Source organism: Buteo buteo, chromosome 23 (genome assembly GCF_964188355.1).
Source record: "Buteo buteo chromosome 23, bButBut1.hap1.1, whole genome shotgun sequence".
Lineage (NCBI taxonomy): Eukaryota > Metazoa > Chordata > Aves > Accipitriformes > Accipitridae > Buteo > Buteo buteo.
In genome coordinates, this window is record NC_134193.1 from 20,721,075 (window position 1) to 20,734,531 (window position 13,457).

The following is a 13,457-nucleotide window of genomic DNA, read 5'->3' on the forward strand; positions in this document are numbered from 1 at the left end:
TTGCTCTGTGCTACAAGTGTCATTCTTAAGATAATAGAACTTGCTAATTGTACCAGGAGCCAGGCTGTGATTGATGAGGGCTTTGGGTTTTTGTCTCCTCCATGTTCTTGCTTGCAAAACGCTGCACCATTAAGTTACGGGCTGATCTGCCAGCAACAAATTCAGGAAAGTTAGGGAGAAAGGAGCACGATTCATCCTGCTGTGCTCCCTGAGCAGGGTGCTGCAGGGGCACCTGCCAGCCAGTCACAGGGGCTTTGAAAAGACACTGCTATTAATTGTGGATATATTTAAAGGTAGTTTTGTCTTATAAAGCCTTTGCTCCTTTTTTCTTGATCATTTTTATTGATATGGGTGTTGCTGCTGTTATGATGCTGGAAAGTCATTTTCCTCTTTGCACTACACAGTCTAAGAATAAGCAAAGTAAAAAAGACTCCTGAAATGTATTAAGCACCAGAAATTTCTCTCAAACTGTCAGCAAAGCATTTTTCTAAATTAAGGCCAAACTCTTCCTCAGACACCTTGGGCAGCCAGTGCCGATTCCCCTGTGAACACAGGGGCAAAATTCAGCTTAGCAAAAGGGACAAAGGGTGAGGTTTGCCCAACACAAATGAGTTTGGTTTATGCCCCAGGAACCAGAGGCAGAGATGGCTCAGGGGCCTGCAGGGCCACGGACGATGCAGCAGGTTCCCACTGAGGGTCCTTCCCACGTGCACCCCATTCCCATCTGGCATTTTTGGTACATCAGGAGGGACGGGACAGGACACCCACCACCCTGGGACCAAGGAGATGGGGAGCGTGCCTGCTTAACACCTCTTCTCTGCAGGGAGACTTTGCAAAGCCGTAGAGAAGAGGCTTCGCGCTGCGTAATGCACTGAATTCATAGCTTTGAATTTTTGGGTGTTGCTTTTCCACATCCCCCCCGCCAGCTCCCTGCTTCTGCCTCGCCGATGCCGGCGCAGCAGCAGCATCCGCATCCCTGGGGCAGGAGCACCGCCACGCGGGACGCGGCCGCAGGCACAGCCCGGGGCTCGGCCACGCCGTGGGACACCCCCCCGCGGTACCCTGCCCACGGGTGACACGCCGTGGGGACCAGGGGCTGATCTTCGCAATGTGCTTCCCGAGATGGGAGGTGCTGCCCTTGGGGTTTTGCTGTGGGAGTCACTCACCTGCTCTTCCCGGCTGGTTTCGAAAAAAAGAGAATGATAATTGGAAAAAAAGAACTCCTACAGTAATTTACCTTAAAATACGATGGCTGTGTTTTGTGCACCCTAACGGAAAGCACTGGAGGATTCGTGGCCCAGTGAACCCTCTAGTGCTGAAAACGATGCCATCACAGCTAATCCCGGCGAGTGGGGGGCTTGGGCACTGACTGATGCTCTGTAATGATGTTTAAGAAATATAGGCAAACTCTGCTTTCCATTGATCTCAGAAAAATGAATGCTGTCTCTAAATTTGACATTTAGCCAATGCCCAGAGTAGATGGCTTCATTGATTCACATCGGAGGCACGGGGGCGAGGGGGGAGCTCAGGGAAATACACCTTTGCCGAGCGAAGGTTTGTCTCCGCTCTCTCCTGTCACTCTCCATCTTCCCCGAGCGCCTGCCCTTTCCCTGAATGCAGGTGTTGGATAACTGAGGCTTAAGCATTGGAAGAGGGATGGAAGGAGAACTGGCTGGAGTAAAAGTTCAAGTCTGCCTGGATATCTTGGTGGTGTTTGTGCTTTTTCCTCATCATCTTTTTTTTCTCCAGGAAATTGTTGGGGAATAATGGAGTGAGAATGGGTCTGTATTTCCTCACTGAAGAGCTCAATCTGAGTCTTCACGTGTTGCCCAGTGCAGGTCTCCCAGGGCGGTCGTTAGCATTTAGCTGCTGCTGGTGCTGCTATTTATGTGCAGAGCCATCGTGCAAACTCCCTGCCCCAAAGCCTTTCTGCTCTAAGTGCTGGTATGGTGCTGAGCACCCTCCTGGGTCTGAAATTAGAGACGGGGGCACTGGAAATGCTAGAGACGAGACATGCCCCGGCTCTGCTGCTGACCCAGGGGACAGTTTGCTGTTGCTAAAATGACCTTAGAGCAGACAGACCTCCTCCGCGCAGACCTGATGGATCTACGCAATGAGTTTAAGAGGACCCGTCCGCTACTACCATGATACGACTTGAGATACATTATTAATGAATGGGAAAAATCAGGGAACTAAGATTCCCAGAGAAAAGGTGTTACTTTCCCCTGAGATCTTACCCTCTGGGAAGCGCTTGGCAGAGCCAGAGGAGCTGCGAGGCTTCCTGAGCCTGCCTGCCAAACCTCAGCTTCACAAGGCAGATACGGATTGGGTCTGTTTTAAAGCTTCGTGCTTACATTAGACCTAGCCTACAAATGAACAGAAGGCAATAATGACACTTCTCCATGAGAGTTTTCTGCATAATAGGCAGTTTCTGACATCAGCCAGATCGGGGCTAGCCAACATGATGCAGCAACAAGCTTTGGCAGGAGTCCTGTCCCTGGCAAAGCATCCAATTCTATTTTCATTTGTTTTAGAGACAGTTTCTCACCCACCATATGTGTGCAGCTGGCTCCTGCTCCAGCCCCCAGAGGTCAGCAGGAATCTTTCCATGACTCCAGCATCTCTAAAATAACTACCTTCCCGTTCTCCAGAGGCGGGGGGAATAGCCGAGCTAGCAAGGCTCTGTCTTTCGCTATGTTATCTGAACAGTGAATTGTCCCCACTATAGGATGACACACATTTTTTATGTATATCAACCTTTTGTGGGTTCACTGGGATCCCACCCACACTGGTGCTGGTCTTTCTGTCCTGTCTCATGTGGCGAGGAGGGAGCAGAGGGGAGGCAGGCTGCCCCAGCCCCACCGAGCAAACCCCCCGGGCTTGGCTGCTTTTGAGTGCAGCGAAGGCTGGCGGCAGCACTGGGCAGATTATTATGCCAGAAAGCATGCTGATGTCTCACGTATATTGAATACATCAAGCATTACTGTCTCACCATGCCTCACACGAACCATTTATTTCTTTAGAAACTGCAGACTGGTCTAGTTTTATATTTTGCAAGTCACCTGTAAAATATCTATCTATAAAAGTATTACAGGAGCTAGGATTCCTGCAGGGACAGGGCAGCCTGCCCTCATTGTGCTCTGCAACCTTACCATCTGCGCTGGGATTTCCATTTGTACCTGGCACTGCTGCTTTCCAGTTTGCAGGGTGTATTTTAGTTGGGGGTGTAGCGATGCACGTACATCACTCAATCCCTCGGTTTCCAATGCTACTGAAACCCCAAATAACACCACAAGCCGAGGCTGCCGCTTTGCAGCCCCGCTGATTTCCCGGGGCTCCGAGTGCTGCTTGGGGGCTGCACACAGGTATTGTGGTGCTGCAGAAGTGGGAATTAGTTCCACTTTCTGCTACATATATTTTTATTTGATTAGTCTAATATACTGCATTATTATTTACCACATGCAAATCTCTTCAAACTTATTAAAGCTGACATTTCAGCTAAGAGATGAGATCTGGAAAGAAGTAATAAGGAAAAATTATTTCACAAGCTTTTGCACTTTAGGTTTGCAGGGAGGATCGATTACACTTAAAATTTAAGGCCCAGACTTGACCCTAAATCTCCTTTAAGGAAAAGGAAAGAATTAATTCCTTAATTTGTTATATTTCAGCTTTACAGGCTGGCTCAGCAAAACCCAAGGGAGTTTGCACAAGATGCCATTGGTTTTGAATGGTGGTTTTGGATACAACTGGAAGGCAGCAGTGAATGCTAGTTTGAAAAATATCATGTTAACACATTTATTGTCTTTAAGACCTTAAGAATTATGCCTATCTATATAGAATTACTGTGGAAGTAGTTGTTTCTCGGTCACCGAAGGAAACTTATTAGCTATCTTTCAGATATGCTTTTCAGCACATAGATTTTTATTTACTGATTTCTACTGGTGACCAAATAGTGCTAGGCTATACATTTATAAAGCACAATCCCCATTTCAAATAAAAGGTGACAAAAGTGGTCAGTTAGCCTCTGGAAAGTATGTTTTGCAGAGAGAGAGGAAAAAAAAGAAAAAGAGAAAGAGAGAGACAGAGTTTTGCAGTGACGAGTTCACTCCTACAGCAGCTATATGGACATTGTTATTTTTTGCAAAACAAGTATAGAAAGGTTAAAGACCAAATAAGGGTCTGATTTCCAGAGGTCCAGGTATTTTATAGGGTTGAATACCTTACAGCGTCCTTCACAGGAACCTGTAAATGAGAACCTCTCCATAAAACCTTGCTTACGCTTGCAAAAATGAGATGTTTAGCTCTCCACAAGTAATGGCCTTGAAAGCTTTTTCTCGACAGGGGTCAGACCCATTTTACTGTAAGTGCAGATCCATTCAAAGCGCAGAAGGATTGAACTAAAGGACATCTCAATGTGACAGGGTTGTTACACCAGCTCCAGGCTAAATGACTTGACCAAGGCCGAAGTATGAATCGGTGCCAGAAAGCAGGGCTGGAAGTCACAGTTCCTAGTCTTGCATTCAGAGAAAATATCACATTCACAAAAAGAGTAAAAAATGTGGAGGGAGCACCTGCCTAGGTTTGACTTCTTCACTCATCTCAGATTGAAATGAGATTGACTCTGTGGGCTAACACTGAAGTCATTCAACCAGACAAGGTCTATCCATGACGGGCATTTAAAGTCTTTACTGGAAAAAAATCCCCCCCTAAATGGGAATAAGAAGATGTTTCCATTATAAAATGATTGCGACGACTCAGCTGTTACTTTTTTGCCCTCAGCCTAGAAAGCATTTCTTGCATTCTTGTCTCGGCACACTACCTTAGCGGCCCTTCATGTGCAGCACCATAGTAATTTATCATTACCCAGTCTCCAAATTATTCTAGTGTTGATTAAATTAGTAAATGCAATCACAATCTGAAGCAAGTTAATTGAGAGAATTTATTTGGCCCTGACAGTTTTATGCATGTTTGATTAAGTATTATAAGGTTTGTTTTTGATTTTGCATAATTTAACTTTAAATCCTGCACTGGGGGGGCCCATCAACTATTAATGACCGAAATAAACTCTTTTAAGATGCATATATTTATGATTTATTTCTAAACACAGTATCTTCCAGATTTTTTTTTGTTCTGTTGCCAAAGTGACAAATCTGTTTAAAGTAATATTTTGAGCCATTCAGTTCATGCTATAAATCTTGTGAAATGTATACAATTCATTAAAAGTTTTGAAAGAAGTACAAGTTAGCATTTATATTGCAACAAGTGACATATAAATGTGTATGTTTTTCTTCAATGCGTGCCATAAAATATATCAGCACTAGCTGGCCGCTGTGACTAGTACTAATGGCCCGCTCTCTGGGCTGATGATAAGTTTCATCACAAATCTTCAACGCTGTCACCACAAAACTGTTCAATCAACAGGAATATGAGTTGTGTCTTTAGTAAAATTAGCACAGGAAAGAAATACAACCCAGAGCGCTGCCGGAGTGTTGTGGGCGGGTTCCCTTCGAGCTGAACTACAAGCACTCCTTCAGGATCTTATCTCTTTGAATGTCAAAGCTTCAATTCATGCCTGACCTGAGGACAGTTTATTTTTTATGAAGATACACATCCATTTGAGCAGCAAAGGGGTCAAAATATTTAGGGTAGAAAACTGAATAGGGCCATCTTGCTTTTTTGTCATCCTGACCTAAGAAATTAAAAGGGTCGGTCTCGGCACCGATCCTGCTGCATCGCACCCTTGCACACACGTGTTTAGGTTGTGGGGTCGCTCAGCGGAGCTGCCTGGGTTTTTCTGGAGCCTAGGAAAGACCTCCAGACCTCCTTTCCCACCCTGAGGAGTTCCTGCAGGATGTCAGGAGCCTCCCTTTGCAGCACTTGCATTCAGCAGCATCCCCGTAATTCTCCAAGGCAAAGCTGGAAAGCCAAACTACCTTCATAATTTTGTTGCTGGGGCTGAAATTCCCATCTCTGGGCTGTGGCTCCAGTCCCAGGCAATGGCAGAGGGAAATAAATGGAACATGGCTCTCCTGCTTACCTTAGTCACCGAACAGATGTTCCCAGTTTCATGCTATTGGGAAAATGCATCGGTTTCGCACCTCCCCTTCTCCCTCCCACCAGAAGGTACGTGGGAGACACAGAAACGGCAATTTTTTAGGAGTACACCGCCACTTATTACCTTGCCTATAATTTCCCCTCAATGTACATCCTGCACCTCGGGCCCTTCATTGTATTTGCAGAATAAAACTGCTCTGCAGGGCAGGCACTACCGCAGGAGAACGGGGAGGAACCAAAACCGAGTGTGAACATCAGTGAGACAGCTGGGACGCTGGGAGGTATTTGGCCTGCTGCCTCAACTGCCTGTGCGGCGTGGCAGGTCTTAGTGTTGGCAGATGGCTTGAGTTATTATTATTTAATGTTTTTCCACCGTGGTAGTGCCTAGACGGTGAGCGGGGCAGGGAGCCAGTGAAAAAGTTCTGTATTCTATCCATTACGGAAAGTAATTCCTAATTAAATCCAAGGAAAAACAGCGGGGAGGAAGTTTCTTTTCCTTATTTTTATATATCGCTTTTGAATTTTCCTCCACCTGTTTGTTTTTCAGGAGCTTTTTGGATCTTTCTGGCCTCCCCAGAAGACTGGGTCTCCTCCATTTGCTGTTTTACCGCCTTGCTTTTCTGGCAGCGCTTGAGCTCCTTCAGCGGGGCGAGGGCCTGGGCGAAGGCCCCCGGGAGCAGGGCCAGGAGTTCTGCGGGCTCTCCCGGGACACGGACTCCCAAAGCCTAACTGCCGGCACTGCCCCGGCCGCTCAGCAAGCCTGGATCTGACCCTTGAGCCCACAGGCGGGACCCGCCAGGCCACCAAACTGCGCTCAGAGTCAGAAAAGGTCCAAGCGACGAGAGACTCGGAGAAATCTTTGCCACGCTCTCGTTCCAGGCAACGGTAATACGTTCCGCAGCCGATTCTGTGACGGGAGCTGCCCCGGCACCCTCAGGACTTGGCTCCAGCCCTAAGGCCACGGGGGGGCCGGGCAGCTGAAACCCCTCCGCGTGGTGCCGAAGCCAGCCGGGCCCCACCATCCCCTCAGCGGCGTTGGCCGCCGGTCCGGTTTACGTCGGAAACGACCTTCCAGGCTCCATCTGCCACCCCCCCGCCTTGCATGGCCCCACACGCCGGCGGCGGGCCCCCCCCCCCCCCCGGTCTCCGCAGGCCCGGCGGCCCCGGCCTCAGGCCGCTCTCCTCGTTCCCCCCCACCCCCCACCCCCGTTGCCCGGGCAACGCGGCGCTCTCCCGCTTCCGGGGGGCGGGCGCGGCGCGATGACGCCATCGCCGCGCGCCTCCCCGGCCGCTCCCAGCCCGTCGCCGCCGTCGCCGCCACCGGCCGGAACCGGAGCGCCGCTGCCCTCTGCACATGCGCATTGCGGCGCTCGCCCGTAGGCCCGGGCCTTCCATCAGCCCGGGCCCGGCGCGTTTGGCCTCGGCGGCGGCGGGGGCCGCCGCCCGGCGAGAAGCCATGGGCGGGACGGTGAGTGCGGGGCGACGCTCCCGGGGCTGGGAGGCGGCGGTCCGGGCCTCGCCGTGTCTGCGGCGGCCGCCTCCGCCTCAGGCCTCTTGTGCGCTGGGGTCCGGTGGGAGTGGGAGCGGGAGCGGTCGGTCACCGGCCGCGGGGCCGCGCCTGCCGGTCTGGGGCTGGCGTGGCTGCGCGGCCCGTGGGTGCGGGCCCGGCCCGTGGGTCCCGGCCGCCCCGTTCCCCGCAACCCCGGCGGGGCTCTGCGTTCCCTGAGGTGAGTCGCGGCCGTGCCCCGGTGGCCGTGCGGGGCTGTCCCTGCCCGCCCGGTCGGTCGGTCGGCGGGGGCTCCGCGTTGTCTGGGTTGGACCGTCGAGCTCGCAGGGCACGGGGAGGTCCGGGCTGAGCTTCCTGCCTTCAGTTCCTTTCCCAAGCCGATGCGGTTTAATTTAGGATCTGGTAGGATGTAGGAGGAGTTCGAATTTCCCCTCCTTCCGGTACTCCCTGCTTTCATTTATCAGCACTAACCTTTATTTGTCATTGTCCCTAACCTTGTTTGGCTCCTTCTGGAACGCTTTGGTCCCGCTGCTCCTGACTGATGGTCCTGTCATCTGTGAACGTTGCGGTCTTTTCTGTCATCCCTCCTCCTCCACGAATTATGAGTACCCTGAGCAACAGCAGACCTTGCCTGGAATGTGTGATAGATGAAGAGAAGTAGCACTGTATTTCGGTAGCTTTCTCACCAGATGCCCCATTTTTAAAGAAGAGGGAGTGAAAGCTCACCAAAGTGAATGGTTATTCAGATTTTTAACTTCCCGATGAGGCTATCATTAATGTGATGCTTGGGGTAACAGCAGCATGGCTGACACTGAGTTGCCAAGGCCTGAGGGTTGAAATCCTTTGAGCTGTAGGTTGATACCCAGAAGAGACCAACTCAGCTTTCCAGCCTCGCAGCAATGTGCTTTAAAATAGAAAGGCCCAAACAAATGATCTTGAGGAACGGGTGTCCAAATCTATTTCTAGGCATCGTGTACCAACGTATAGGTTTGGAAGCCTGCTCTTCCATATTCTGTTCGGAAAACATTGGCCGTGCATGCTCTCTGCATTGTGTTTTGTATGCCCTGGATGAACGGTGATGGCTCTGTGACAGGAGAAGGTTACTGACAAGTTCTTTGTCTGTGATTTTCTCTTTCTTGTCCTTGTGTATGGCATTGAATACAAGCTAGCTGATTCCTTCCAGCATGTATCAGTAAGCTGTAATACATATATTATCCAGTGTGTGATTCTTTTTAGAATCTTTACAGGATTAAAAACTCATGCTTGGGGAGGGGCCTTGTAATTCTGAGCTTTTTAACACACAAAATAAGCAAACTGAAACTTACTCTCTCATTTTATCTTTTAGATCAACTCATATGTAGAGTGTTGTGAGTCTATGAAGCACCTTAGCAGTTTCTTTCACTCTTCCTAGAAGGCCAGGTGCCACAGGAAAACTTCACTTTTTTGTTACAAGAATTAAGTGGCATCCAGAAACGGCAGCGGATTACCAACCTTCTGCTGAGTGGATGGCAGCACCGTTAAAAATGTAATATTTCAGAAAGTTTATTTTATTCTCACAATGTCCCTCTGCTCATGGCTGTTCCAGTGTTGATATTTGAGTTTATATAAAGAGCATGAACCTACCAAAGGCTAGTTGTTTATGTGGTGGGCACACTTAATAAATGAGAACAAGCTGCTGCTGTTCACTGAGAGTAAGTCTCTGCAGCTGAGCCATTTGAGTGGTTCTCTTGGATTAATCTATTGAAGGTTTTGTCAGAATCAAAACTCCCCTTCTAAAACAGGGCTCAGACATTAAGCCGGTGTGTTGAGTTTGCCCCCACAAACTACAGCTTATGCAGGCAGGGTTTGTGCTCTGTCACTCAGGCATGGTCTTGCTGAGTGCTCTAATAGCGCGCGCGTGCCCATTTCCCTGTGGCTGCTCAGGGACTCAGATTAAGTAGCTATGTAAGAGTTTGCTGGAGAATGATAAGCTGTCTTTTGTGTCCCGGTGAAAGAGGTTGTAAGGAGAGGCTGCATTGTCGGAAATTGAATGCTCTGAATCCAGAGTATGTGAATTTTAACCTGTCTTGCTAATTTAGTCCTCCAAAAATATCTCTGAAAACAAACACTGAGCAGTAGATATGCAGCATGTAGGAAGCATGTTTGGTTGCATGCTCCAGGCACAAAACTGTGTTGTTTTTTAAGTAGTGTTGGTTTAGTATCTGACCAGTTCATATGTCTTGCAAAATACATTCTTGTAACACACTTCTGAGCTGCTTAGTATTTCCTTTCTACAGACAGGAAATTATGGCAAAGAGGCACTTAAAATTATGAGGCTGTCCTTGATAATTGAGAATAGACCTCAATTTCCTAAATTCCTTAATAGTAAGTTAACCCATGCTCCTTTTTATTAGTCCTTGATTCATGTGGAGCCAACAGATTGCCTGCAAATTTCTGTAATGGCAAGAAGGAATTGGAACCTCGGGCCAAGCAGAAGAGATCAGAACTGCAATTTCCATTTACATGTAATTTGAGGCAGGAAGCAGTGAAGAGACTTACCCAGTGATGCACATTGCATCAGAGAAGTTTTTTGATAACCAAGTACAGTTTCCTGCAGCCTGATAATTTACTCCGTGATTAGTTTTGTTAGTAACAAAGTAAAATATTCCTGAAGTAACTTTTAAATTACTTCAGTTTTAATTTTAAGAGTAGTAGGATTTCTGGTTCAACAAAGGAAAGATCTGCCCAGATTTGAATGCCTGGGTCTGAACGCTTGGGTGTGTGAGGAGGCTGGGGAAGTCCCTGTTGTTCTCTAGCATTATCTGATGAGTGCATTGTCATTTCATAATTCCCGGAATTTGGCACATCATAAGCCTGGGGTGAAGCAGAGAGCAGCTAACAGGCTACTGCTCATCACTCACACAACAACAATGGGTGTGTGGAAGGATGTTAAGATTATAAATCCTAAACACTCCAGAAGATCAAGATGTTTCACTTATCTCTGCGGGTCCCGAAGGGAGAAATAAACTAGTAGATGTCTTTGAAAGGCTGCCTTGCCATTGGATGCAATGACAGTGAGACCGCAAGGCTCGGCTGAGCAAGGGGAGGTACATCCTGTAGAGTGTGAAAAACATGATTGCCTCATTGTTCTTGCAAGACCTTCCATTATTTTCAGTTTGTTTATTTGGTGAAGCTTTGCCAAGTTTTGAAATGAGCAGAAATCTAGAATCACCGCTGAGTCTGGGCTGTAGAATTCACTTGCAAAAGTACTTGGAGAACTTTTGGGTTTTTTCCTTAAAGAGATATGATCCAATGCAAACACATAACACTAGTATTACTACTTGCATGGGTGGACTGTTGCAGGATGGCTGTTTGATTAAGAAGGATCTGTGAATTAGCCAGGATAATTCCAGAACAAAGTTCCTAGCTTTCCTGCATTAACACTGTAAAGCTTATAACAGGTTACGACTAGTGCTGACATGGCGTGCTACTAGGGAGCTGTTTGGAATCCGACTTGGTGATGATGGAAACAGAACTGTATTTCTATATGTCTGCCTGGCAAACAATAAGCAAAGAAGTTGAGATTTGCAAAGCAGTTGTGAGTAACTGCCAAGCCAGAGAATATCTGCCGTGCTGCCCCTCTTCCTGCTGGGGCTACTTAAATATGTTTTCCTTCTCTGCCTTCCTGCAGGTCTCTTCCTTCCTGGAAATTCAGCAAAGAGTTAGCGTTCCCAGGCTGTTGGATCTCTTCCATGTTAATGGATAACATTTGATATGTGCCCTGTAAATCCTGCCCTGGAACTCTGTGACCGGTGGGGTGCCTGATGCCTGTAATCCCCATTCCCCGCCGGGTCCGTTCGTTCCACGGCCCCCACACGACCTGCCTGCATTCGGCCTGTGGCCCGGTAAGGACCACTCACTTGGTGCGTACCAAGTACAACAATTTCGACATCTATCTCAAATCCCGATGGATGTATGGATTCATCCGTTTCCTGCTGTACTTCAGCTGCAGCCTGTTTACCTCCATCCTCTGGGTGGCACTCTCTATCTTGTTTTGCCTTCAGTACCTTGGCATCCGGATCTTTCTGCGTTTCCAGTACAAACTCTCCATCATCCTCCTCTTACTGGGGCGAAGGCGGGTAGACTTCAGCCTCATGAATGAACTGCTCATCTATGGAATTCATGTGACCATGCTGCTAGTGGGGGGGCTGGGATGGTGTTTCATGGTATTTGTGGATATGTAAATAAAACAAGCGCATGTGGGCTGAGAAGGTGACTTTTCTTCTACCCCAAAATGTGTCGATATCTTCTTTTCTTTTTTTATATAAATTAATTTATTTATCAGTACTACTTTTTATTGATAAATTAACGTACTTGTCTGTGGAATTTGTATTTTTTTGAGGGTTGAGGTGCCATTTTGATTATCAAAGTGCAGTGCTTGATTGGGTGTTTTTTCTTTGCACAGTACAAGTTAATATAAGTTTCTTCTAGTGCATAGGAGCCTACCTTGCTGCTGTTCCTGTATGCCTGTGGTCATGAAAAAGGCAGTGATTTATCTGGAGGACAGAAGCCAGATAACTTTGCACCCTACGCTCTTAATCCATCTTCACCCTTTTTCTAAAAATGTTCCTTAATGTCTCAGGCATGTAATACGTATCCTACTTGACCAGTGTTATCCTTTCTCTATGTAGTTTGCATTTTGCATATTCCCCGCTAAGGATATGGGGCCAAATTCTACAGAGTGTAGGGGGTTTGGGGTGTTTGGGTTTTTTCCTGTTTTGTTTTTAGATTTTTGCAAGACGTGCTTTTGACCCACTGTACTGTTCTGTTCACTTTAACATAATTGTAGAGCTTTGAATGGCTTTGTGCTTTTCAGGCAGTTAATGCTGAGTAATTGAGTCTTACCCTAATGGAACAAATCCACTGGAGTGATGGGAGCAGAGTTTGGTATCATGTGCTCTTGAAATTCCCAGTCACGGCAGATATGTTATCATTTTGCAGCAATTAAGGGGAACCCATTGCAATGGTCTGTAGTGTTTAGATGTTGACGTTTGGTTCTACTTTTCCCTGAATTGCTTAGTCCCAGTTTTCTCACAGAGGTGCTCTGTCTTACAGAGTATGGTGAGATGAGACTGTCTGACCTAGGAGAGATTGAAAACAGAGTGCAATCCGAAATGGCAATAATTGTTCTCTGTGATTACAGAAAACATTCTCTCCTACCTTTGCAGCAGTGAGAGTGGGGTCACTGGAGAGCTTTACCGACAGCTCAAGGAGTTAAGCATTAAGCTCGGTTATACTGGTCTTGATCTCAGATGTCAGACTTTTCTTCCACAGTCAGTCAAGTAACTCTTTATTTATGGAGTCCAGAAGCTGGCCTAAGGTTTATTTTTATTCTATTTTTGTTTGTTTGTTTTTCCTTATAATGGAATATTGCTCTTTTCCTTGTGTTCTTTAAAGAACTGTTTAAAAAGAAGTTGGTAAAAATGATGGAGACACTTCCCCCTCCTCCCCATGAAATCAATGGAGTCAATCGTAATGGAATAAGCAAGACTGGAGATACGTGACTGTTTTTTTATGATCTCTTCAGTCTGAGATATGAATGTGGTCGAGAACAAAGCCAGTTTGCACACAGGGAAGGATGCTTCATATTTCAGCTTGTGTGTATTGCAGTCTTTTGCTGACATACTTTGATTTGTAGGCTTATGGATGCAAAATAAGAGAAGCTTCTGTCTGAAGCTCAAAGCTAAAGCAAACCCAGAAATTATCTCATTATCAAGTGTTACAGATAATGCAGACTGAACATGCAGAGCTGAATAAATAATGGGCCGCGGTGGTGTGAACTTTAGATTAGCCCCGTGAGAGCCAAAGGCTGTTTCTGCAGGAAAGATGTAGTATCAGCATATGTCACAAACTGGTG

General features: G+C 47.2%; 1 protein-coding gene across 2 annotated transcripts; it reads left to right on the top strand.

Annotated features, from left to right (window-relative positions):
- The first annotated feature begins 7,340 nt into the window (after positions 1-7,340).
- TMEM250 (transmembrane protein 250) lies at positions 7,341-11,811 on the top strand. 2 transcript variants are annotated; one of them, XM_075055147.1, is made up of 3 exons: positions 7,342-7,522; positions 8,907-9,086; positions 11,232-11,811. In XM_075055147.1, the coding sequence occupies exon 3, from the start codon at positions 11,365-11,367 to the stop codon at positions 11,782-11,784; it is 420 nt and encodes a 139-aa protein (XP_074911248.1). In that variant the 5' UTR covers positions 7,342-7,522; positions 8,907-9,086; positions 11,232-11,364; the 3' UTR covers positions 11,785-11,811. The 2 variants fall into 2 exon arrangements, with proteins under 2 accessions (XP_074911249.1, XP_074911248.1); XM_075055148.1 differs by lacking the exon at positions 8,907-9,086 and having other exon boundaries at positions 7,341-7,522.
- Positions 11,812-13,457: the final 1,646 nt, after the last annotated feature.